This window comes from Fistularia commersonii, chromosome 20 (genome assembly GCF_037954325.1).
Source record: "Fistularia commersonii isolate RoL2024-O1a breed Wild chromosome 20, RoL_Fcom_v1.0, whole genome shotgun sequence".
Taxonomy (NCBI): Eukaryota; Metazoa; Chordata; class Actinopteri; order Syngnathiformes; family Fistulariidae; genus Fistularia; species Fistularia commersonii.
The window spans coordinates 12,235,094-12,260,139 of record NC_141303.1 but is presented as its reverse complement, the minus strand read 5'-3'; the positions used below and the strand labels follow the sequence as shown (position 1 = coordinate 12,260,139).

Here is a 25,046-nt window from a genome sequence, read left to right as displayed (position 1 = left end):
ACACAGTGAGGAGTATTTCATCCCCGCAGTGGGACCATCTGTTTTCGTGTGGCCGCAGCGCCTTGAAACAGGTAAGCTGGCCACGGCTAAAGAGGAGTTCACCACTATAGAGCAACAGGAGATCGTGAGGCAGTCCAACAGCCCATGGGCCTCCCTGCTCCATATAGTGCCCCAGGGTCTTGGTGGCCTTGCAGCAACTTTTACCTTGAACAGCGTCACTAAACGACCGCTACCCTATCCCCCACATTCAAGACTTCTTGGTATAGCTGTCGTTTACCACCATCTTCTCCAAGGTGGACCTGGTGCGCAGTTATCACCATGTGCCCCTGCACGCGGAAGACATGCCAAAGACCATGGAGATCACCCCATTTGGGCTTTTCAAGTTCCTGCGCATGCCTTTTGGCTTAAAGGGAGTCGCTCAAACCTTCTGGCGGCTCAATGACTCAGTGCTGTGTGGCCTTACTTTCGTATTTGTCTATCGCAACGACATACTGGTGGCCAGCCGTCGGCTAGTGAGCACATAGATCACCTGGCACAAGTTTTCTGTCAGTTGGACGAACACGGCCTCATAGTGTTAGTTTGGACTGCCGGTGACTGGCTTTTTGAGTCTTCACATTTCACCACAAGATGCAGTCCCATTGCCTCGGTCAATGCATTGCAGGAGTACTCGGTCATTGTGAACTTCTACAAGCGCTTCATCCCTCATGCTGCCCACCTCTTTCAACCACTTTATGGGGCTTTGCAGCTCAAGAAGGCAGGTGACACGGTTGACTGGACTCCTGGACGGTCCAGCCTTTTGACGGGACTAAGCACGCCCTGGATAACGCAGCCCTTCTTGCCCACAGCTTCCATAGCATTTGCAACTGATGCATCTGAAATTGCGGATGGGGCTGTGGTTCGACAAATGTGTGGCAAATGCATGGCAGCCTCTTGCGCTCTTTAGCCGCAAACTGTGGGATATCGAGCACAAGTATAGGTCGCTCCTTCACGGCTTATGTGGCTCACAAGTCACTGTCTTTAACGAGCTGTGGTTCGTTCGTCAGCAACACCCCAAGCTGTGGTTCGTTCGTCAGCAACGCCCCAAGCGCCTAAGAAGTCAAACCCTGTCGCTGATTGCCTGCCGCGGGTGCCTGTGTGCCCTGTGCATAGCAGGATGGATTTATCATCCATGGCTGCCAACCAGTCTGGCAACCCAGATGTCCTCATCTGAAATCAATGTGCTAGAAGGTAGCACTGCCCTCCTCTCTGGCATCTCTACCGGCCATCCCTGCTCAGTGGTTCCAGTGGCCTGGCATCGTCGGGTTTTTGACTCGTTTCACTCCCTCTCACACCCAGGAGTTCCATGCTGGATCAGCTGAAGCCAGCGCACAGGATGGCTGGGGAAGTTGCCCTTCTTCCAGGACCACAGCAGCGCCTCCCCAGGTCCAAAATCTGGTGCCTCCTGCTGTTTTGACCGAGGGACAACACAGTTGCTCAAGCCTCCCATGAGGGACTAGTTTGTTTTCAGGAGTCCCTCCTGGGTGTTCGGGGGGCCTGTGACTCCCAGTGACTGGGAGTGTGGTTTAGGACAGGGGGCATTATGGTCTAAGGAAGTGTCTGTCAGTGTTGTGTTAGTGTGAAAGGAATAAAGTGAGAGCTCGCCTTTGTTCAATCCTTCCTCGTCACACTACACACACACATATATATAGATACAGACTAATTGGCAAACGTATTTGCTCACCCTGCTGCATAATTGGTATCAGGTGTTCCAATCACTTCCATGGCCACAGGTGTAAAAAATCAAGCACCTGTTTTTTTTACAAACATTTGTGAAAGAATGGGTCACTCAGTGAATTCCAGTGTGGAACTGCGATAGGAAGCCACACATCACCAAGTGCGACACAAAGGATCAGTGGTGTAGCGCACCATCACTGGACTCTTGAGCAGTGGAGATACATTCTCTGGCTTGACGACTCGCGCTTCTCCATATGACTATCTGTTGTACGAGTCTGGGTTTGGCAGTTTTGCCAGGAGAATGGTACTTGTCTGACTGCATTCTGCCAAGAGTCAAGGCAGGTGAGTGAATACTTTTGGCCATATAGTGTATATGTAGGCAGTTATCTTTGGATCAATTTCATATTTGTGTTTTTTAAATCAATATAATGTCCATCTGCTTGTCCTTCTAAACTATCATCAAACATGACATGAGATTGAAAATGTTGATCTCAATGTCTAACATTTGCTTATAAGAGTTATGGGGTATTTTGTTACCTTGGTAAGACGGTGATGTCCTGATATCCTCACAATGACAACCAACAAAGACTTCAAATGTCAAACACTGTGAATCTAATCCTTCTCTTCTTTCACCTTGGGAGAATTGGTCTGTTATTGACAGGAAGGCTGCAGCACCACTCCAACTTAACACCTTACTAATTTTAACTCTGGGGATTCAGGTCGGAGGATTTAGGATTTCTCTGACCTGACACCTACACATGTTGGCAGTCCTGTGATCCATGTCTTTGGCACAATGTCATGCTGTTTAGTTCTTGGCTGTTAAAAGTTAGTGAGAACTTTGCCGGCAAACGAATCCAGCTGCGTTCAATTTCATCTCCGCACACACAAATTAAGCTCCGGGATGAGACTAATTCCATTTATCAATCCTTCAGCCCAGAATAAGTTTTGACTCACAAACACTTGCATATATTAAGCTTGACCTGAAACACTTGTACTTTTACTGCACTAATGTAGAGTAAAACTATCTTCACCAAAGGGAAGTGTGATCTGTCAGCATAATATTAAGAATTAGTTAAAAAGAAACAACAATTTAAAGGCAATGAACAAGTTGTGTATTTATTCAAATAGCTTCATCGGAAAATTTAAATATGTTAAATGATCTCATTCTACACTAGGTTCAATTTAAAACAGAAAGTTCAAGACATAGGCTGACAAATTCCGGCACAGATGCAATGTTTGTCTTTTTTTTTTTTGCCTGTGATTTTTTTTTTAAATTTTTTTATCATTTGGCTTGAATATCAGAAAGCACTGATCCATCCCGCCTTCTTTCAACAGTTGCGGTGTGAGAGTGTGGGCGATTTTTGCACATTTTACACTCTTTGGTTCTGTTTGAGCATCATGCTGATCTCTGCCTCTCCTCCCTGGCAGGCTGGACAAATTCTCTGATCTCCTGACTTGCTATGAACCCTGTGAGGCTGGCCTGGTCAGTGCTACTGACTTGGCTCCCCCTCTGCTCAAATGTGGAACCCTTTCCAGTTAGGAGTCATCACTTGAGACTGTACTACAGGCTCTACGGGTCTTCCAAAGAACATTCCTCATAACTGCTGTTGACATTATTCACTTTCTGAATTTTCATGAGAAAATGCCTGGTCTTGCCTTAAAAATACAAAGAAATTCTGTATTATTGGTCTTGTGCCTTTGACCAATCATTTACTTTTCTCTTCCCAACTTACTACTTTCCCACCCCTTTTTTTTTTTTTTTTTTTTTTTTTTTTTTTTTTTTTTTCTCTTTCCAAGGGCACATTGATTGCAGTGAATTTGGGTTCCAAGCCGAGAACGTCTGACAGATTTCCCTCCGGTAAATTCCATCAAATCCATTCAGCTAAGCACGGCTGCTCTCACATTAACATTGTAGACCGGGATCAAAATATTTTAAAAAAACATCATAGCACCAGGATGAATTCACCTCATAAAAATGTTGATTTCTCTGATGGGTAGAAAAAGCCCATTCAGGATTCACAATGCATTCAGTGAGATAAGTGGAGTGAGCTCAAAGCACATCACACCCAGCCCAGCATGTTTACCGTCATATTTTCTGCAAAGCTATTAACATATCTGTAGTTACAGGTATATTCAGATATGGAGTTAAATCTAGTCTTCTATCAAGGCTGCATCAACATCAGCAGGAAAATCAATCAAGCATCCTTCTGGTTTTGTTTTTGAAGTATAAGGTGGTTTACATTTTACAGGACAGGAGTAACAAACTTTCAGAAAATGATTGAGATGAGTAGTTAGCTGACAAGTTTGATATTCATTTACACTAATTCACCACTGACACGCTCTCAAAATCCTTAGTCTTTATCAACTACAATCAGTTTCTTTATTACAGCTGACTTGTGCTTCCTATGCATCATGTCTCCAATTGTACTAAAATAAACATGGGGCACAAACTATTAGCCATTTTTCTAATTTAATATGATGTCAAATATCAAAATTTTGGGTCAATGCTATTTGGGTTTCACTAGAAATCTCCCTGACACATCACCTTGGCAGCAAATCCCAAACTAGTAAAGACCTCGATCGAAAGCAATTATTTATCGGTCCTTTTCTTTGAGATCCATTGGTTACTAATGTAATAGTTCTGCATTCCGGTAATATAATCTGTTGAAACAAAGTTTTACAAAGGGCGATTATTTCATCGACTACAGAAATACATTTTAATTACCCGAACTGACATAAAATCTTCAAGTTTGTTTTAATCTTTTTATTTTGTTTTTTTTTCCTCATGATAAAATATTTACAGCTCCTTCTCCACACACGCAATCCCTAAATTAATTCCTCACATTGACACAGCCAACATTCATATTCAATGCAATGCACATCTGAGAATTTACACAACACAATTCGGGGTTAGTAAGGCGCTAACGTGAGCATATATATGAGGATACTACAGATTTTGATGGATGAATGTGAGCCAAGTTGGACCAGATTTATGTTCCCTGCAGAGTTTCCTGTCAACTGTAAATGAAAACAATACCTCATGAATCATGAATATTCTGTCTATCTGGGTTTGGTATATATCTATCCATGATAGCAGCTGAATAATAAAGAAATGTATCAACTGAATCACATTACACTGTCATCAATTAGATTAATCAAATATTTGTATATGTACTTGTGCTGTCAATTGTTTTGTTATTATTCTACTGAATAATATTATTTAAATCCTTTTTTTATTGGTATTTTTTGACAATGTAAAAAAAAAATAATAATCTCGATGTAGTCAATAGAGTACTGACTGGGTGTCAATTTTTTTTGGGATATTTAACGCCGCAAGACTGTTTTTCATGACGGGTTGCAACATGTCCAGTGACTTCATTAATAGTGACTTAGTTACTTAGCTGAACCCTGCCAGTGCCGTTTGACAATCAGTGTGAAGGCTTCTCCGAGCATTAGCCTCTCCTAATATTAGCAACTATATTTAATTCTAAAGTGTGTGTGTGTGTTTCAAATCCATGAAGGACAATAGGGTGTGCCAGGGTGCCCCTCCACCCACCCCCTGACACGCACAAACACACACACAGACTCTTAGCAGGTAAAAAGTGGCACTTTTGTTGTAATAAAACATTGTTGACATTGATATGCTCATTACTTTTTCTTTTAATTTATCCAATTATTTTTAACATACCATGTAAAATATAGTCACATATAAACACACACATCCAGTTTAATTTCCCTTGTGAAGTATTTAATTACAGGCATTCAAATAATGATTGAGCATCATTGATTTGACCTTCAAATACTTAATATCATTAATTACAAATTGCATGATGATTTTGTATTTCATTTTATTTGATCTTTTATGTTAACCTTTCTTAAACACTACTCCTCAGAAATTGATCAAGTCATTTCTTAATGATTTTCTGTCAATTAACACCACTTTGCACCTGGCATTTATTTATTTACCAAATTTTAATGAGACAATTATGGACTTTGATGAGGACAAATAGTGTTTAGTGAATTAGTTAAAATATTTAGAAATATTTAGTAATTACATGAAGATTCAAGCTGTTTTTAGGAAGGAACAGAGAAAAGAGGAATGAGACCCCAGAGTGTACTGAGGGGGGGCTGCTGATACAGCTGCGTCTGCGAACTCGATGTCGCAGCCGTGACGCCTGACTTTGCTTGAGATTTGGATGTTACTACAAAGAATGAATAAGTCTACAATATGGGTGTTTCACACAAAGCACAGCAACAGACTGGGATTTAAGCGTGACCCGAGGAAAAGGGTGAGGACATATTTAGAAGCTCCCCCTTTGAATGGCTGTTCAGTAGTTTTGACAGAACAGATTGACGTTGACCTTTACTTGTAAATCAGCTAAGGTCACAACGACCTTCACCTTTGGAAATCGGTGTCGTGGAATCTGAACAACCATCACAAGTGTTCCTGAAATGAACCAGAGAGGCGGGCAAACAAGAAAAAGGAAAGCGCTTTGGAGTTTTTACTCACAATTTCTAAAGAAAATGAGAAGTTAGTTGAAAATGTAGGCTTTCAGAGCAATGAAATAATAAAATAAATGTCTTCGATTTCTTATCAATCAACTAAATCAATCAGATGTCATTTGATATTCCTACCTCTCTTGTAAATTCTGGGTACCAAGACCGTCTTTCACCAGTCTGATCACAAATGGGAAAATTCACATGTCAAATGTGCTCACTTTTTCCTCCTTTTAGCTTTCTGCACTCTGAATCATCTATTGTTTAATTCTTCTCAACTGCCTGGTAGCTCTTGAATTCAGTCTCTTCCGCCAAACTCGCCGCCCTCCTCTTCCTCGCTCACTGATTATGTACCGGTGACTCTCAGACATGGTCCGTGGCAGTTGAGGAAAATGTCTGATAATGAGGTTCATAAAGCAGGTGGCCTCCACTGCTCTGTGCTACTCTTGTTATGCCTTGAGTGCGCATATGCGCACACACACACCAACACACACAACTCCCGGTTATAAACCCCATCTCCTCGTCTCTGCAGGGGGCCCAGGGCACTCCGGGGTTAATAGTGCAACATTTTTTTGAGGAGGATAAATGTTGAAGAGCGTGACAAACTCTACATTTGTTTCATTTGTCAAGCAACAGCCTCAAATCCTGCGTTGTACAAGTGCACTCTTATTTCAGCAGTTCATATCTTCATCATTCAAACAGGCGCCTGATATCTTTGAGTACTAGGAGAACTTTTTTCACTATCCTCTCAATAGGCAACGATTGGAAAAGGTGAATAAACAACCTACTTTTCCAAGATCAATATTTTGCATGAATATTGTGACTCCGTTTTTGTGCGCTTTGTCGGAGCTATTATCACTCCAATTTCAGTCCACATCCCTGCAAAGGAACTGCGTCTTTTCCCTGATACACATTACCTATTATTATCTCATCACTCCTTTAACAAGCTTCACAAACACACCCAGTGCACGAGCAACAGCAGTCATTATCAAAGGGTTGCATCGTGGCATGATTTGACCGCCAAATGGCCAAATCGTACACGCAAAAAAAAAAAAAAAAAAAAAAAAACATGTAAGAATAAGAATAAGAACAACTTTGTTTATCCTGAAGGAAATTGTTGTGCCAAAGTTTCAAGTAACACACAATAATAAATAATAGTAGGAAATTGTATAAAGAGTATAAAAAAAGGGGGGGTGTAAGAAATACAAATACAACTATAAAGTGTCAAAGTAATAAGTCAAGGCTATAAAGTGTCTTAAGGTCTTCAGTACAAAGATTTTAGTTCCACTCAGAAGTTTTCATATCATACCAAAGAAAACAAAAAAACTTAATCTGATGCCTGCATATAAGGGTAATGAAAAATGTTTATGATGCTTCAAGCTATGACAGTGTAGCTCTTTGCCAGGCGTTTGTGTTTCATCACATCTGTTTCTGGATCTACGGAAGGCTTCTATAAAAACTCCACTGTTTAATATCTCCAATTTCAAGGTTCTGATTGCTTAATTTCCTATTTACTACCACCGGGTATCAAGATGGACACCATGATTTATCCATTATCCTTGGTTATAGGTTTTATTCTTTTTCATTTTTTTTTTTTTTTTGCCAAATGGTATTAGCTCTTGTAAAGTCGAACTCTACACAGAACTTCACCAGGAATACATGACATCCTACTGTCGCCTCCGTTATCTACAGTCTCTCTGCACCATAAGTGGAAAAACACCAGTTGAAGAAATGTTTGAGAACCAGCATCCGCTGCCAATGTCTCAAATACTGGGAAGGCCATCCACAATACTTTAGATGAATAAGACCGGAGTGTTAAAAGTGTTAGAGTGTAGTATTCAATATAAACACACGTTTTCTGGAAACACATTTAGGATATTGTTTTGAATGCTTTGAGCGTCGCAGGCAAAATAGTTTGCACAGAAAAAATAACTAAATGTGTAATGTGCTGGAGTGAAGAGGTGACTCCATGGGGGGTAAACATCACTTTGAATTGACACACCCAGTTAGGCATTAACTTTCAGCTAAATACTAACTAGAAACAAGTAAAAATTACGATTTTTGCAAAGAGATCACTTCCTTCATCCTTTTGTTACGCAGAGTTTAAGTAAGGCGAAAGTTTAAAGTTTTTCTCAACAGTGAACTACAACTCCCACCCTTCCCCAGGTGTGTTCATTCTTTTATTTACTTTTTCCGCGCAAACTCACCAAACAGGTGCCGATAAAATCTACTAAAACCGAGCTGTGATGCGCTCTTGTCTGCGGATCGATCAACCCGGGTTATCGATCAGCGTTGGGTTTATCGGGCACTCACCTCTCTGCTGCGCGTAGCACCATTGCCATAGCAACGCGGTCAGGAGCAGGAGCTGGAGTCGCTTCATGTCGCCCTTATCCGGACCCGGGTGTCATTACGCGTGGATGCGCGCAAAATGCGAGTGGATCCTTTCAAAGAAGTTGCTCCCCCCCGACCACCACCGCCCCCTTTTCTTCTTCCTCCTCCTCTTCCTCCGGCCCAAGTTTCAACCCAGGCACTTTTGAGGGGGAGGTGGGGGTGAAAAACAAATTATGGCACAGTCTTTAAAAGTCATTTGCGTCACAAACCAAAAGAAATCAAAGCGGGCTGATGAATTGTTAATCAATGCAATTGAGATCGTTGCTTGGGGGAGAGAGGGGATTACATCATTGGCCTGATGACATGTGTCACTGTTATATTGAGAACTTCAAGTCAAAAATTACTCCAACCAAAAGGCAGTTTGCAGACCTCAAAACACACACACACACACACACACACACACACAGTCATGATTGGTTGCGCAGATGTGTTGCAGTACACAGTGGGGGAATTGCCTGAGTTCTTTTTGCTGCTGGCAGTACAAAGAAATTTGAAGGTGAAATAGTGGAAGTAAAAGCCGAGGATGCAAAAGGAACGTTGTCCACCAAAGGGTTCGTAATGCAAAGAAGTAAAGTAAAGTGTGACTAGGGTGGGGTGAGGTATAGCTCTTTTTTTTTTTTTTTTGGATTTGTTGAGCACATCTGGAGTTTTGCTGGAGTTGAGACCCTCCTCAATAGCTCCTCCTACTGTCCTGCACAATTCACCACAATCCGGGGGCAAAAACGCAGCCGGAGCAAAACAAATGCCCCCGCTGTACGCAGAGTAAATCAATAAAAAAAGAGCACACAATGCAAAACTTTAACCAAGTGTAAATAAGTGACAGCAAGTGCTGGTATAAACTTTTAATAGACGTATTCTTATTGTGGAATTGAATGTTGTATTTAAGGCAAAATGTTTTGTTTTTCAAATGTCAGGTATCAATTTCTGTGCATTTACCCTTCACCGGATCCCGGAGTGTGTGTATCTACCTTTTCTGTTTGCCCCCTCGCTTTTGAAAAATACGAAAAATAAAATAAATCAATGAAATAAAAATGTAGAAAAAATAAGAATTGCACATTATAATGTTTCGGCTCACTAGCTTGTCAATCACTTCACCCGTCTGAGCATGTTATTCAGGTGCGCTTATTGGAGTGTGTATGGGGCTCATGCGTTAATGGGCAGACGTTGGTGTGTGTGTGTCTTTGTGTGCAAGTTTTGATATTAGTCAAAGTCAGTGAGACCCTCAGACCTCCTAAGGCAGTGCAGAGGAACTCTCCAGATGGCGTGGCTGAAGATGGAGTCTCTTCCCTGGCCTCGGAATTCGGGGCAGCCCTGGGGTGGTGCCGAGTCTCTGTGGGGCTGGGCTGTGTCGAGGCTACACCTGGACTGGACCAAAAGGTGCGTGCAATCATGCCGAATTTTTTTTATTTTTATTTTATTTTATTTTGTTTTTGTTTTTTTTGAGTGCTGCAATAAGGACATAGATAGCTTATAATATTTAGATTTTCAAGCTGTTCTCTTCTCAACAAGTCTTCTCAACAATAATCCCAGAAATTAAAAAAAAAAATTAAACTTATATATCAACATATATATATAACTATATATATGTTGATGCATATGTCTGTCAACACATCTATCGTCATGTTTTTTTTTCCAATAATTGATAATTCATCACTTACATATTACGTATCTATTTGACTTGATCTACACAGTATTTTTCTTACAATTTGAATTGAACTACTTTGCAAAAATATGTTCCAGAATACTGAAAACTCATCTACTTTCTGATGTGCCTGAATTACACTGCTGCATTTCATCCTCAATTTTAATATCACTATGAATCACAAAGAAAAACAAAATTATTGACAGCCTTTTCCTTCTTTATTCAATCAAAGTGCAGGAAATGGATTGCCTTGATTAATCAGAAACCTCAAACTCAGTGGCGGTTTTGATCAGCAGGTTCTCTCAGGAGGATCAAGAGTTGTTGATCTTGACCCAGAGCAATGAGCTGGGTAGAAGCTACGGAGAGGAGAACCACATCGGTACAACTGAAAAAGATGAAAGTGTCTATAACACCAGAAAAAATCAAACATCATTTCGAGAAACAAGCATGTTTCTGGCTGAGCAAGCTCATCCCACAGAGAGAGAAAGGGCAGCTGCGGACCAAATGCGATCCAACTGTGCCTTTAAGCAGAATCTGGCTTTGAAAGACACCAGACAAATTTCAACCTCCACTGAACCCCCAACCATCACTATAACTTCACCTGTCCAGGATGCCGGTTCATGTAAGTTACCAGGAGGTAAGAGAAAAAGGAGAGGATCCTACAGACTGGCCAGACACCATTCTATAAATGTCGAAAGACCTGCTGGGGAAGAGGTGAGCACTGAGGGTTCGTCTCACACCAGCCCAGATGAGCTGAGATCAGTGCGGAGCTTAGCTGAACAGCATCATGGCACAAAGAGCTCAAATCCAACCATCACTGCTTGGGAGGCCGGCTGGAATGTGACCAACGCAATCCAGGTAACTACAAGTGGTTATATACTTTCATATCAGGTATGTTCACTTTAATCAGAAAAAATACATCTTTATCGGAAATATTTTGTCACACTATCATGGTTGAAAACGAGCAGACGTTGGAAACATTTCCACTGTGACGTTGCCATGTAGCTTGCTTTTCCAAAAATTTAAAAAGCGGAATATATTAGGGGGTGCTTATTTTGGTACCTCACTTTCAGCACATCTCATACTTACTGTCTCCACATATTCTCTGGCCGAAGATACATTTAAAATGTTAATTCTCTCTGTTTGGGTGCCAGACAGTACACGATATAGAAAAGACATTTAGCACACAGAGAATTTCATCTGCTCCTATTAGATTTTGATATTACTAAACAATGCTTTGTGGTCTTGAAGGCACTCTCCAGAATCAAATAAAGCATGAATCAAATCTTTTTTATGTGAAAATAAAGGAAGAGTGCCTGGTCGCAGCATGTCCTCATGGAAATAATGCTAATAGCTTATTACACTGTAAAGGCTGAAGCGTATTCAATCGACACCCTCATGTAAATGTGTTCTTTCGCTGGATAACAGTGTGATTGAACAGTGTCCCTGGGTCTGTGCAGACCATATTACAGCATTAGAGTAGAAATATGCAATGCACCCTGGGGGAGGGGGGAGTTGTCGAGGCCCGAACTAACAATAACCACCATTGGTGCTAATAACTGACATGGTACCAGTGGAAATTGGCCAACTGCGGGTCAAAGATGGAGAGAAGAGGAAAGACAGGAGTCTGGGACTAAGAGTAGGGACTTTGAATGTTTGGACAACAATAGAAAAAGCTAGAGAATGTGTTTATATGAGGCAGGGGAGGAAGGCGGATATACCGTATGTCAAGGAAACCAGGTGGAAGGTTAGAAGGTTTTGCATCGACAATATAATCTGAAGGAGTTCAGTGACTGCAAAGTAGTAGTAGGTAAAGTGTAGCCAAACAACATACTGTAGGGTGGTGGTTTGTAGGATGACTGGTGACAAGAAAAGAGGACGAATTTGAAAAGGGAACGCTGTATAGTTTTCTGGGAGGGGTTAAGAAGGGCTCTGGGTGTTCAGGGCCATCTTCCATTTGACTGGACAATACAGCTAGTGTGATTAGGGAGACAGGTTAGAGAGTACTTGGTGTGTTGTCTGGAAGAAAATAGATAAGGAGACTTTGTGACGTTTACGTCCCAGTTTTAAGAGGGGAGGAAACATAAAAACAAATGTAATTGTATCAATGAATCAATTATTATATAATGTATTATTAAAAGGTTGTAAAAGACAAAGTTACAAACAGAGAAGGTTGGGGTGATGCTGCTCAAACCAAAGAAAGTAATAAACCACAGAGTCCTCATAAGGATAACTTACCACTAAGTATCTGCATGTGAAGCAAAAAAGAAAGGGAAACGAAATCCTCGCTACCTGAAAACAAATGCGTTAGAGTCAGCACCCCCAACACCCTCACAGGATTTAGCCTCAACAACTACATAGGATTAGGCCTCACAAACCACACAATATCAGCCTTAGCCACCCATACACGAGGCCACAGCATTTTCCCCTCGGATTACTGCACATCAGCCGCCCCCTTGAATGGTTGTGTCCACCTTTAAAGAAGTCAGCACATGATGATTGGCCACAGTTGGTTGGATTCAGGTGTTTCTGATTGACACCACAGACCACCTGCATGACAATTTGAGAAACAGAGAAAGGGGGGCAGGCATTGGCTGCAACAGTGGTGGAATAAGGAAGTGCTGGAGTATATACAGAGGAAGGGTTAGCAAAGAAGAAGTGGGACACCAAGGGGACTGGTGAGAAAAGCAGGAGTACAGGGGGATGCAGTGCAAGGTAAAGGGAGAAGTAGAAAATGCCAAACAAAGGGTCTATGATGGCTTGTAAGCTAGGATGGTAGAATGATTTTTACAGACTGGGGTGGCGGGTAGGGGGTTAGAGTAGTCATCCTTGGAAGTGAACATTCCTTGTTTGATCCCGTGCTCCTCCAGCATGTTGAACTGTTTTCTGCAAGGGATTAATAAAGTATAATGATAAAAAATAAGAATAAAACAACAGAGATGGAAAGGATGTACAGCAGGTTTGGATGATTAAGGATAGAGAGGGAAATGTATTGGAAGATGCTAGAAAAGTGTTGGGAAGATGGAAGTGGTACTTATTAGAGCTGATGAGTAAGGAAAATGAAAGAGAGGGAGGGGTTGAAGAGGAGACTATTGTGGACCACAAAGTAGCAGAGATTAGTAAAGGTGAAGTAGTGAAGCGAGGACGGCATTAAGGAAGTTGAGGAGTGAAAAGGCAGTTGGTTGATGATATACCGATGGGAGAATGGAAGTGTCCAGGAGAGGCAGCAGTGGAGTTTCTGGTTAGATTATTCAACAGGATCCTAGAGAGTGGGAAGATGAATGAGGAATGGAGAAGAAGTGTGATATTTGCCCATTTTTATGAATAATGTGCATAACTGTGGTAACTATAGAGGGATAAAGTTGATGAGCCATACAATGAAGTTACAGGAAAGAGTAGTGGAAACTGGACTGATAGCAGGAGTAAGCATTTGTGAACAGCAGTATGCCTTTAAGCCTAGAAAGAGTACTACAGATGCAGTATTTGCTTTGAGAATGCTAATAGAGATGTACAGAGAAGGCCAGAGGGAGCTGCATTGCGTTTATGTAGACATTGAGATAGTATATGAGCGACAGTAGTGACAGATGATCTATAGTATTGTATGAGGAAGTCTGGAGTAGCAGAGAAGTAGACTGCTGCAGTACATGTATGCAAGATGTGAGACAGTTGTGAGGTGTGCTGTAGTGTGGCAGAGAAGTTCAAGGCAGAGGCGGGACTATTAGGGATCAGCTCTGAGCCCCTTCTCATTTGCAGTGGTGATGGACAAGTTGGCAGATGTCATTAGACAGGAATCTCCATGGACCATGATGTTTGCAGATGACATCGTGATCTGTAGTGAGAGCACAGAACACTTGGAGGAAAATCTTGAGAGGTTGAGGTATACTTTGGAAAGGAGAAGAATGAAGTTTAATCCCAGCAAGACAGAATATTTGTGTGTGACTGAGAGGGACCTAAGTGGAATGGTGAGGCTACAGGGAGTGGAGATATAGAAGGTGAATGATTTCTTAATTCTTGGGGTCAACAGTCCAGGACACAGTCCCACCAGATATCTGTAAACATTTGCATTGTCTTACCTCAACAGATGATATTAAGTGGATGAAAACATCTTTTTAGAATAGAATAGAATAGAATAGAATAGAATAGAAGGTTTCTTTAATCATCCCACATGTGGGGAAATTTCAAAATCTCCACAAATTGATGGATGTCAATGAATTAGTGACAATTTGTTTTTTTGTTTTCTTCGGGGGGTGTTATTTTTATTACAAACAGGGCAGAGAAATGGGGTCTCTAATAATATATTTTCCATCTAGTTACACTTCATATTCTATATTGCTGAATGCAATTAAATATTACATCTCAGAACTAGAAGTATCTTCTAATGTTTTTGAATTAATGTGTGCCTAATTTTATTTAATCCAAACTGGGATATACTGTATATAGTTCATATTCTACTTTACCCCACATACAGTCTAGTTCAGGGGTGGGCAAACTTTTTGGCTTTGACTTTTAAAATTTGACAGACTGGGCGGGTAAGTACAAGATACGAAACATATAAAAACAAAAACGTCTTTGTTAACAGGACATATCAGACTCGTCCGACATTTTTCTGAACATTGTCTGACATTTACTTTGAAAATATAACCGGCTTGGTTTTGTAGGCTCTGATGTTTGCTTGCATTTCATGCACAAACCATTTTTTCCCTTTTAGGTTCACGTCAAGCTCATTCATGTGTGTCAACTATGTCCACAGTAAAGGCTAAATCACGGAGCCAATCTATGTCATTCAGCTTAGGAAAATTTACAAGTGTTCTCAAGTAGCTCCAAAAATGAAATAATCTCCTGTTTGAGCTCCCACATTCATTGATCCAATCATTCAATTGTTCAAGTATGAATTCTGCACCAATATTTGGCAGGCCGGATAAAAAAGACCAATGGGCCAGATGTGGCCCGCAGGCCGTAGTTTGCCCATCCCTGGTCTAATTGATGTCAACAGACAGAAACAGTGTAAACAGCCCTCCTACACTCTTACTGATTTACAAAAAAGCAAAGGGATTGAACCATAATATTCTCATCAACGTACATGCTTCCATAGGGAACAGGCTTTGTTAAAATGAAGATTTGCTTGTTGTTTGAAGAGAAGGAGAACAATGGCATGTAAACACTGAAGAATAACACTGACAAATTTTGTTGGGATAATGCATGTCTGCATAAGAAAGACCATTATATCTTTTCAGTACTTGTTTATTGATGCCAATATAAATCACTGTCTGCCAGCTTAATAAAGTTTTTATTGAGGAACAAAATTGCTGCCAAAAAATCCAGCTCCAGCTCCCAATACGCCCTAACTAGGGAATATTTTGATACCGATTTTGAATTCCAATTGCTTGTTAATGAGGTAGCTCCAGTTTGATCATTGCAGATTAGAGACATGGACCTTTTCAGGCCTGTATTAATTAGATAAACCACCTATGATTGAAGGGCAATGCACTTTTCTCATGCAATATTTTGCCTTAAACTGGCAGTTTAGAATTTTGCATCCTGAAAAAGTACATTTGAAAGAAAAACAAGGTAAACCACAAGTTATTAAACCTTCATTAAGGAAGACCTTAGATTTTAGAATAAGAAGGCACAGCGTTGCAGTTCTTATCGCTTTTGCCTTGGAGTAAGAAGGTTTCAGACTCCTGTGGCAGACCAGTCTGGAGGAGCCTGAATGTTACTCTCACGTCTCCAACTTCCTCCTGCGGACCAAAATCGTGGTAAATTTACTCCTTGTGCTTGGTGTGTATGCGCAAATGGTTGAGTATTTCTAAATGTTTCCCTCTGACTGACTGCCATAAGGTTCAGAGTGTGCCCTGCCTCTTACAAAATGACAGCTGTTTGTTGTGGATCCGTTTATTCTGCACATGGTGGATCCCTCCTTTATCATCATCGTCTTTATCACTTATTTTGCACCTGAGTTAAGCTAAAATAAAAAAATTAAAAAAAAACCTACTGCCATGACACAAATGGATTGAAATTTGGTGACAGTATAACTTAATTCTCCCTTTTACAAAAAAATGTGTGGCCTCGCAAATCGGGCCGATTGTTCGATCTATCTTTTCTGGTATTTTAGGTTTTACTGATTGCCCGCACCTTCTAGAGCTGTTCACCTGCGGATTTGCCCTGATGAAGGCGACGATGCTTTCATCAGGACAGTCTGTGCGACTTCGTTTACCCTCCTTTGCAACAAAACTCACCAAAAGGAACCGTGTACAAAAGTGCAGACAATGATTGCTTTTTAACCCCCCAATGGTGACGCTTGGAGTGCCTCGGAGGAAATTGTTTGAATTCGGCACAAATGTCCGCGTGAATTCAGGGATGAACTGATTAGGATTTGCCAGTTTTCTAGAACTCTACAGAATTTGGGCTTGTCACAGAAATTGTTCCTTAGCGCAAAATGACATTTCAAATGTTAATGGTGAAAATATTACCTGAGAATGAGATACTTTAGAGATGCCCTGTACATAATGACATAATGACTATTTTTAATCATGGTTACTTTCTGTCATTATTTTATGCCCTTAACCTTGAGGAAAATGCATCACATGTTCGATGACCTTGAATGCACAGTTCCTCTGTGCAATTATTGAGTGAAAATACATCCATTTTGTTCATCCTGCAATAGCTCAAACGCTTCATTGAAAATAAATAAAAGCGGCCTTGATTCAATTTAGAGAAGCTGCGTTTGTTATGCCAGAAAAAATATGACGACTTTATTTATTTATTTGTTTATTTATTTACTTTCATTTTTGTGTCAAACTGGTCTATTTTTTGATTTATGTGCTTCCCTTGAGGTTGCCATGCACCCAAGCTGTCTAGACAGGACCAAAGAATTGGTAATAATCTTAATATGTCAGAATACCATAAAAGAGACTGAAATTTTGTCTGTACGGTTGGAGAATAGTGGACAGTATTGAGAGGTCAGAATATGATAAAACACAGTTATAACAATTTACCCTTTATTAAGCCCCATGGGGAAATTCATTTTCTCCAAATAAACCATCATGGATGGGCTGCCGTTGACCGGCGCCACTAGGAGGAGCTGGGAATCGAACCAGGAATGCTCTGTTACAAAGAGGGTTGCGCTATCTCCTGCGCCACGCTGTGCCCAGTTGAATAATACCCTGCACATATATATTTATACATAAATATCCATATGAATATGGATATAAATCAGATGGATCTGTATCTTCTCCATCAGTGATTTCTGTCTCCTTTACTTGTAGGTCTTTGTTATTAGGAGCTGCCTCAGGATCTGCTCTGAGTAGCCAATTAGGAATTAGCTGGCAGAAACACAGAGAGAAAGTAGAAGTGACGGGGAGCGCAGGCTGGGGTAGGGAAGGGGGCGTTGAGGTGCGGGGGGACAACATCAGATACTTGAGCGTCAGATTTCTCACAAACTGCTTTCATCCCCAGCAGCTCCATTTTAACATCAAAGCTCTATCAGAATGTCTGTTTATGCATCCACTGTGTGTGTGTGCGAGTGTGTTATATGATGTGCTTCCACAACTCTCACAGTAGTGAGCCTGCGCATCTCCATGTTCCAACATTGAAAACAGCAGCTCCATCACAGTAAATGGATGTCTCCTATGATCTCCCCTCTGTGAGGTTGCACCAATCCTTCCCCCTTGTCTTCTTTCGCGTTGTGTTTCCCGCCTCTCCAGCTTTCTTTTTCTCAGCTCGCCTCCCATTTACACATCTACCTTCCCCGCACCTCTCTGTGGCCGATGCTAACATTTTTCTTTCGTTATGGGCCAAATCTCTCCACTTCTCTATGCTCCCGCTGTCCCCCCGCATCCTCAGATTCCTCATCCTCTCCTCATATCTACTTGCGGCGAACACTCTGTAATTTCAAAATTTGCTCTCGTCTCAGCAAATATTTAAACGGGATCCTGCAGCATAGCGAGTGAATATATGCTTTGTTGTTTTGATTTGACTCATAGTTGAAACAAACTGCCACCCATGTATTTCACTGTAGGAGTAATTCTGGCTTGCAGCAGTGAATCTCTCATTTAATCAGTTGCAGGTTTTAACTTGCGTGAAACATATATAATGTATATACAGTATACTGTATGGATATTATATGTATATGTATGTTAAGCTTGTAAATTTTATAATATTGGCATCATTGTAACTAAACCAAGGGGGCTAAAAATGTTGTAAATGTGTTAAAAATGAAAATGAAAAGATTTTACACAGTTGAGATATTTGCTGCTGTTGCAGTTGAGCTTCAATTGCATTTCATGTAGCTTACAGGCTACAGACCGCCGCAGCTGTTAGTATCACGATGTAAAGTCAGCCTTACAAATTCACAGTTCTATCGTATTTAACAGTTATCCATTGCATCAGTAGATAGGATGTTTCAAACAGCCGCAGACCCATTCTGTATCTTTTTACTTTTTATCATCGAGGAAATTCTGATGGACTTTGGTTTAAGACTGTACTTGTAATTCTCTCGTTCTTTTGAAGTATAATTTTGTTTTTTTTTCTTCCATCATTTGGTGGCGAACTCCACCACACAGGGCTTTCAGTCCTCCTCTTTTGTTCCTCGACAGGGCATCTTTGTGTTGGGCTTGCCCTTTGCTCTGGCTCGATCTGGGTACGTGGGTCTAATTCTGCTGGTCCTGTCAGCCTGGGTTTGTAACCACACGGGGCGCATTCTCATCGTTTGCCTGTATGAAGAGGAGCAGAGGTATCGGATCAGTCTCGGCAATTTCCATTTTGCATAGTTATTCAGTCAAGTTACATCATGTCAAGCAACAAACTTTAATATGCTTGATTTTTTTTTCTATTATATCTGTGAGATAGCACCCTTACAGTTATTTTTTTCTTTTTTTTTAATACTGTCATACCTTCCAAGAACTGAAATGTTAAAGTTCATAAGGCTTGAGTTTCTTCAGGCAGGGTTTTTTTTTTTCCTCTGAGGATTTTCACCCTGGCAACTACCATTTCTGGCAACAATTTTCTTCCAGGATTTATTCCTTCTACTTCTACTTAGACTCTCAAAGGTTATTTTAACTCTTACTTTGTATTAAAAAAACATTGCAGGGCAGGATATAAAATGTTTTTTTTATTACATTGTCACAAATAAAAATATCCAACATTTAGCACAGAAAAATGAAATGCAAGTGTGAGTTTTACCGACATGTACATGGCGGTATGTATCTTCCAGTGGAGAGTCTAGCTCGGTGTCAAGGGTCAGGGTTCGGAACAGCTACCAGGACATAGTGGACACCTGCTGCAAAGGATTGTGGCCCAGCTGTCCAGGACTGGGGGGATGGATGGTTAACATAGCTCAGGTAGCACACGAATATATAGATTAAATGCTTGTTGATGAATTTTCACATTTGTTCATTTGGCCTGTACCCCTTCTTCTCCCTCCCCCAGGTCACTGAGCTCCTGATGACTTGTACACTCTATCTGGTGGTGTCCTCGGGCGCTTTCTCTGATATCCTGTCCGGGATCGCTGTTCCTCGATCCTTGTGTTATCTGGTGTCTCTAGCTTTTGTTCTGCCCTGCCTCTTGCTGACCGATCTGAGATCAGTCTCCACCCTCAGCCTATTGTGCTCCCTGGCTCAAGTACTGATCAGGTAATAAACTGGGTACTAACGCATGTTGAGGTTTTTCCCAAGCTGTATGTTGTGGCAAAATGAGCCCGAGTCGCTTAAATCCTCGCGATCTCTCAGCTTTACTTTGGCCAGTCAGTCTGATGCACAAACACAACAATACTTCTCAGTCCATTTCCTGACAAGTGAGGGATCTGGGGGTTGATTGCATCATGCTGTCTGCTGTGTTTGCTTTTACTGCAGTTCAGAACTACTAAAAATCATCGCCCATAAGGTTTAAGGTGTATTACCATCTCTTGTGTACAGCTCAATGATATGATGTGTTTTGATGTGGACACATTGAATTCATTAGATTAACTAATTGCATGTATGGTAATGAGAAGTAAACTTCATACCATCATTAATAGCAGTAACCAGAAATGGAGCTGTCTGAATAAGCAGTATATCAGAAATACAGTAACTGCAGTACCTTTTAAAAAAGTAAATAAACATCAGTCTGTGTGACTTAGCAAGTCTTATTTGGCACTGATTGTCCCAAATTGACACACCCAAACTTGGAAAGTGTCACAAAGGATGGTGGCAGTCCTCTGACTGGTTTGTATAAATTACAAATACATTTTAAAAAAAATACATCTCAGTAACTTAAAATACAGCTCATGACCAGGCAGACACTTGATCATTTTGATTTTATATTTGTTCATATTGACCAATACAAACTTAAAGAAACACTTGAAACTATAATCACTGACACCAATGTGTCACAAAATGGATTGCAGATGAAAAATGTGATTGCAGCAATTTACAAAAACTGGTTATAATGATAAGATTTATTTTGAATAAAGCCTCAATTCAAACATTTTTACAGCTGGTATTCATTTATAGATTGATTTTTCAAGTCTTCTTGTCCAGTCCCCATTGTGTCTTTACATGTTTTGTAACAACAGACTAAACCATTACCTCAGGTTATCATGAAAACCATATTACATACTTGTTCACAATGTGTTTTTGTCTCTGTTTCCCTGTCAGCGTGTTGGTCATGATGTACTGTCTGAGTCAGGCCAGTAACTGGTCCTGGTCCTGTCTCTCTGTGACTTTGGACCCCGAGGAGTTCCTGGTCTCAGTCGGCGTCATCATCTTCTCCTACACTTCCCAGATCTTCCTCCCTCCTCTTGAGGGCAGTATGGAGGACAAAGGACAGTTCAACGCCATGTTGCAGTGGACCCACGGTGCTGCCTGCATCATTAAAACAATGTTTGCCCTACTGGTTTGTAACATTTGGTGCAAATATTTGGAGAAAAGATGTATTTCAGTAGTTCAAGCGCCATATCAGATTTTAGCTCGATTTAAAACCTGATCATTGAGGTTGTACCTGGATTCAATAATAACAAACTGGCTTTTCCCCCCCGGTTAGACAGTGTTGACCTGGCAGGCAGAGACCAAAGAGGTCATCACAGACAACTTGCCCTCTGACCTCCGACCCCTTGTCAACCTTTGTCTGCTGGCAAAAGCCCTGCTGTCCTACCCACTGCCATTCTACTCCGCTGCCGAGATTCTGCAAAGCTATCTGCTTAGAGGTGAACACTTAAGGTCTATAAAGTATTTTGTATTCAATCCTCTGACCTTTGACCCCTTTATGCATTTACATAGGGTCACCTGTCAAAGAATTGAAGTATAATTGATCTCTGCTTCTGACCATAAATCATACATGATCAGTACTGTAGACATGTTAAATTTGCCGGTAACACGGTCCCCCACTGGTTATGGGACTGAAATCCTCAGTGGCTTGAATAAGAAATCCAAGTACGGTTTTTAGTTACATTAGTTATTTTGATTTACCTGAAAACAAAAATGTGCACTACCTGCACAGTAACAATAATGTTCCTGCATAGGAGCAAAAAAGAAAAACTATAATAATAATAACAATAACAATAATAATAACAACAACAACAACAATAATAATAATAATAATAATAATAACTTATATTATATAATAACTTATATGATATAATGACTATAATTAAATAGATAAATAAATAAAAACTCAATTAAAAGGTCTGAAATTGATATTACATGCCTATATTTCTTTTTTACTGTTTACTGTATTATTGCTATTTTGATTTATTTTATTTCATCTTGTGTCCACCCCTCACCACCTCTGCAGGATAATTTATGATCCTGCTCATTTCCTTACAAAGCTAATTCTTAAAAAATGCAAACATTTAAGTCAATGGATAATCTTTGTGCTTCAGCACGCACATGTATTGTTTTGAATATAAACTCTCCAATGACATCATTGTCAAAAACTCACCTCAAGACACAATAACATTAATAATATTACATTGCAAGGCTACATGTTTCCAAATCAGTTGTTCGCTGCTAAAATGTTGATTGTCAACACATGACTCTCAACAGCCGAGTTCCATGGAATTATTTACTGTCAACAATGAGGTCTCCACAGTTTCTGCTTCCTGTCTTAAGAATGACGTAGTCATGGCTGATGACAGCACTGACGACTTTAAAAGAGCGACCTGTAGACAAAAGCCATTTAATACATCAGCACAATATTTAAAAAAAAAAATGTCATCCTCCTTGCTTCAATCCATCCTCAGAGGCTCCTGCTCCACTGACTCGTGGAGGGCCAGGTTGGTCACGTTCTGCCCTGCTGATCCGTGGCACCTTGCTGATGACATCATACCTACTGGCCAGGCTGGTACCCAGGTTCTCCCTGCTGATGGGTTTGACAGGAAGTGTGACCGGTGCCGCCATGACACTCATACTGCCGTGCCTGTGTCATCTCAGACTGCAGTGGTGCCTCCTCAGTGTGAGAGAGCGGCTGGTGGATGTGGGAATCCTGGTTCTGGGAGTCACCTGCAGTGTGTCAGGTGTGATTTGTTCTGTCATGAGACTGTTGGAGGGGTTGTAAAAAAGGCAAACTGATCAAGACAAACAGGAACTACATAAAAATGCTAAACGCACATTTCCCCGAAAATGACACGTTAAAGATGCATGTTCTTATTTTTCCTGTCATTTTGTTTTTGTGTTGTTTTTTACCATAACACGTACATTGATTGAAGTAGAAATTGAAGCAGTAAATGTAACAGAATTAACTTATAAAGTATGCATCGCTTACAAAAATGAAAATAAACAAACCAAGAAAAGGAAATTAATTTAGTCTCAATGCCCCTTATCTTGCAGGGCCACATATAGAAACAAACAACCATTCCTTCTCTCAGTTTAGTGTTTTTAATGGACCTACTGAATGTTTTTGTGGTGTGGGAGGAAACTTGAGGAAACCCATGCAGACACAGGCAGAACTTGCAAACTCCTCACAGAGGGGCCCCATGTTGGGATTGGACCAGGGACCTTCAAGCTGTGAGGTGGAGGCAATAAACACTGCACCACCATGCTGCTCGGGGAAAGTTCACTGATTCATCTTACAGTATGTTCTTTAGTCAACTTGCTTGGAATAGACCAAAATATTTGATTGAAATTGAATCTGTTAGGTGGACATGTCAACTAAGACAGCCCTACAATGTTCATAACAGTAAGCATTGGCAGACAAATTCCATCCATACCTGGTGCACTGAGGAGCTTCTTGACCACCTCAGTCACCTCAGACACACATGAGTCTTACTGCCTGTTTTCCTTTATATCATGACAATCAGGTTCACAATGTTCTCAATCTGTTCTTTACACCATCACTTCACAACAACCAAAGCCAGGGCTCTTCAAGCCCCTCAATATCGTCATCTGCCAACCCCTGGGCAAAGCACGCCAAAAAGGTGATGCTTTCTCTGCTCACCGGCTTGGTGCACACCATCGGGTACTCTGTTTGGTATGTTTCCTCCAATACAAGCGCTGATGACCCTGTAAGTACAGCTCCAGGAAGCCACTTCCACAGGAAGGCCTGTGTGTTGTTGGGTGCCAGACAGCAGATGGGATGAGGTAGCAGAAAGTTGAATTTGCAGATTTGGCAAGCAGTTGATGGAACCAGGCAGCAAATCCTATTCGATGCGCATAAATGTCATTACATTTTAGCCTCAGTACAAATGAAATGGTTTTACACCCCCTTTTTCAATCCCCCTCCACTGCTCTCTTCATTAGCCAAAGCTAGTTGACACCGATACCTACAGTAGCCAATCAAATAGTTCAAAACCAAAGTGACAATCTGTGTTTCCTCTAATTTCTTCCACGAACACCATGTTTTGTTAAATTATTTCCTTTTACAAGTCATGTTTTAATAACTCACACCTACTTTACAGCCACACAACAAGTGGTACTGATGTGCCAAATGTCACAATTCGAACAGAACTGCTGAGATTGCCTGAATATGATTTAATTCCCTCCTGCTCTACATGACATTCTATGATCTCTATGTTGCTGTAATTTGTGACCTCAGAATCAGTTGCCAACAGAAATTAGATGCTGGCTAATATCATAGCATTTATTCTTTCCTTCTTCAACCCTAGCTCTTCTTTTTATATTATTTTCTGTTTATCTCCAACCTTTGTTCTTTTTTTTATTTTTAGTTTTCATTTTCTTCATTTTCTTTCATCTTCTTTCCTGTTTTTCCAGCCAACCAGTTTTCAGTCATTGTTTCATCTAAATCCTGTAGTCTATCATCTTTTTTTTCTCCCCTCTTGTCCTCACACTTCTCTTCTCCCTGCTCTCTTCTTCTGGAAAAAAAAATCCTCCATCCTTCTATCAACATTCTATCAACAGTCTCTCCCACACTTCTGTCTCTTTTTCACCACTCTTTATCAACGCTTTCATTACTGAATCAGTCTAAATTTTGTAGGTTTCACTCCACAATTCTTACAGCACGGGATTTCAGTGCTGTTGCCTTGGTGATGATGATTTGTCTGTCGGTGCCAGTGCGCTGAAATCATTTGCAAATGGTTTGCTGTTGAAAAGTGGCTGACCAACTAAAGTTTTGTAAGAACGCATGGTTTGTTCAAACTCAAATGAGATTAAAAACACCAGGAAATTGGTTTGCATGGACTCCTGCAGGGATTCCCATTGATGAATAATGAGTTTACATTCATCATGATTTCAGTTTAATGTGAAAAGCGAAGCTTAATCACAACCAGTAATTCATTTCCTGAACCAAAATTTATTTTTGCTGCTTTGGTGTAACTTTTTGGGGGGTCGAGGGATATGTATGAATCATTAATAAATGAACTCCTTCATTATCTACA

General features: G+C 40.7%; 2 protein-coding genes across 2 annotated transcripts in view; one reads left to right on the top strand and one right to left on the bottom strand.

The window, feature by feature from the left end:
- lama2 (laminin, alpha 2) overlaps positions 1-8,634 on the bottom strand; it is a 167,213-nt gene extending 158,579 nt beyond the window's left edge. The window contains exon 1 of the mRNA XM_086166628.1: positions 8,524-8,634. Within this exon, the coding sequence (XP_086022754.1) occupies positions 8,524-8,590 (67 nt within the window). The 5' untranslated portion in view covers positions 8,591-8,634. The remainder of the gene's footprint in view (positions 1-8,523) is intronic.
- Positions 8,635-9,859: 1,225 nt separating this feature from the next.
- LOC147222972 (vesicular inhibitory amino acid transporter-like) lies at positions 9,860-23,003 on the top strand. The gene is made up of 8 exons (XM_086167608.1): positions 9,860-9,978; positions 10,540-11,101; positions 18,838-18,974; positions 19,455-19,581; positions 19,670-19,872; positions 20,875-21,112; positions 21,260-21,422; positions 22,458-23,003. Exons 1-8 carry the CDS (start codon positions 9,860-9,862, stop codon positions 22,769-22,771), a joined length of 1,863 nt encoding a protein of 620 aa, XP_086023734.1. The 3' UTR covers positions 22,772-23,003.
- Positions 23,004-25,046: the final 2,043 nt, after the last annotated feature.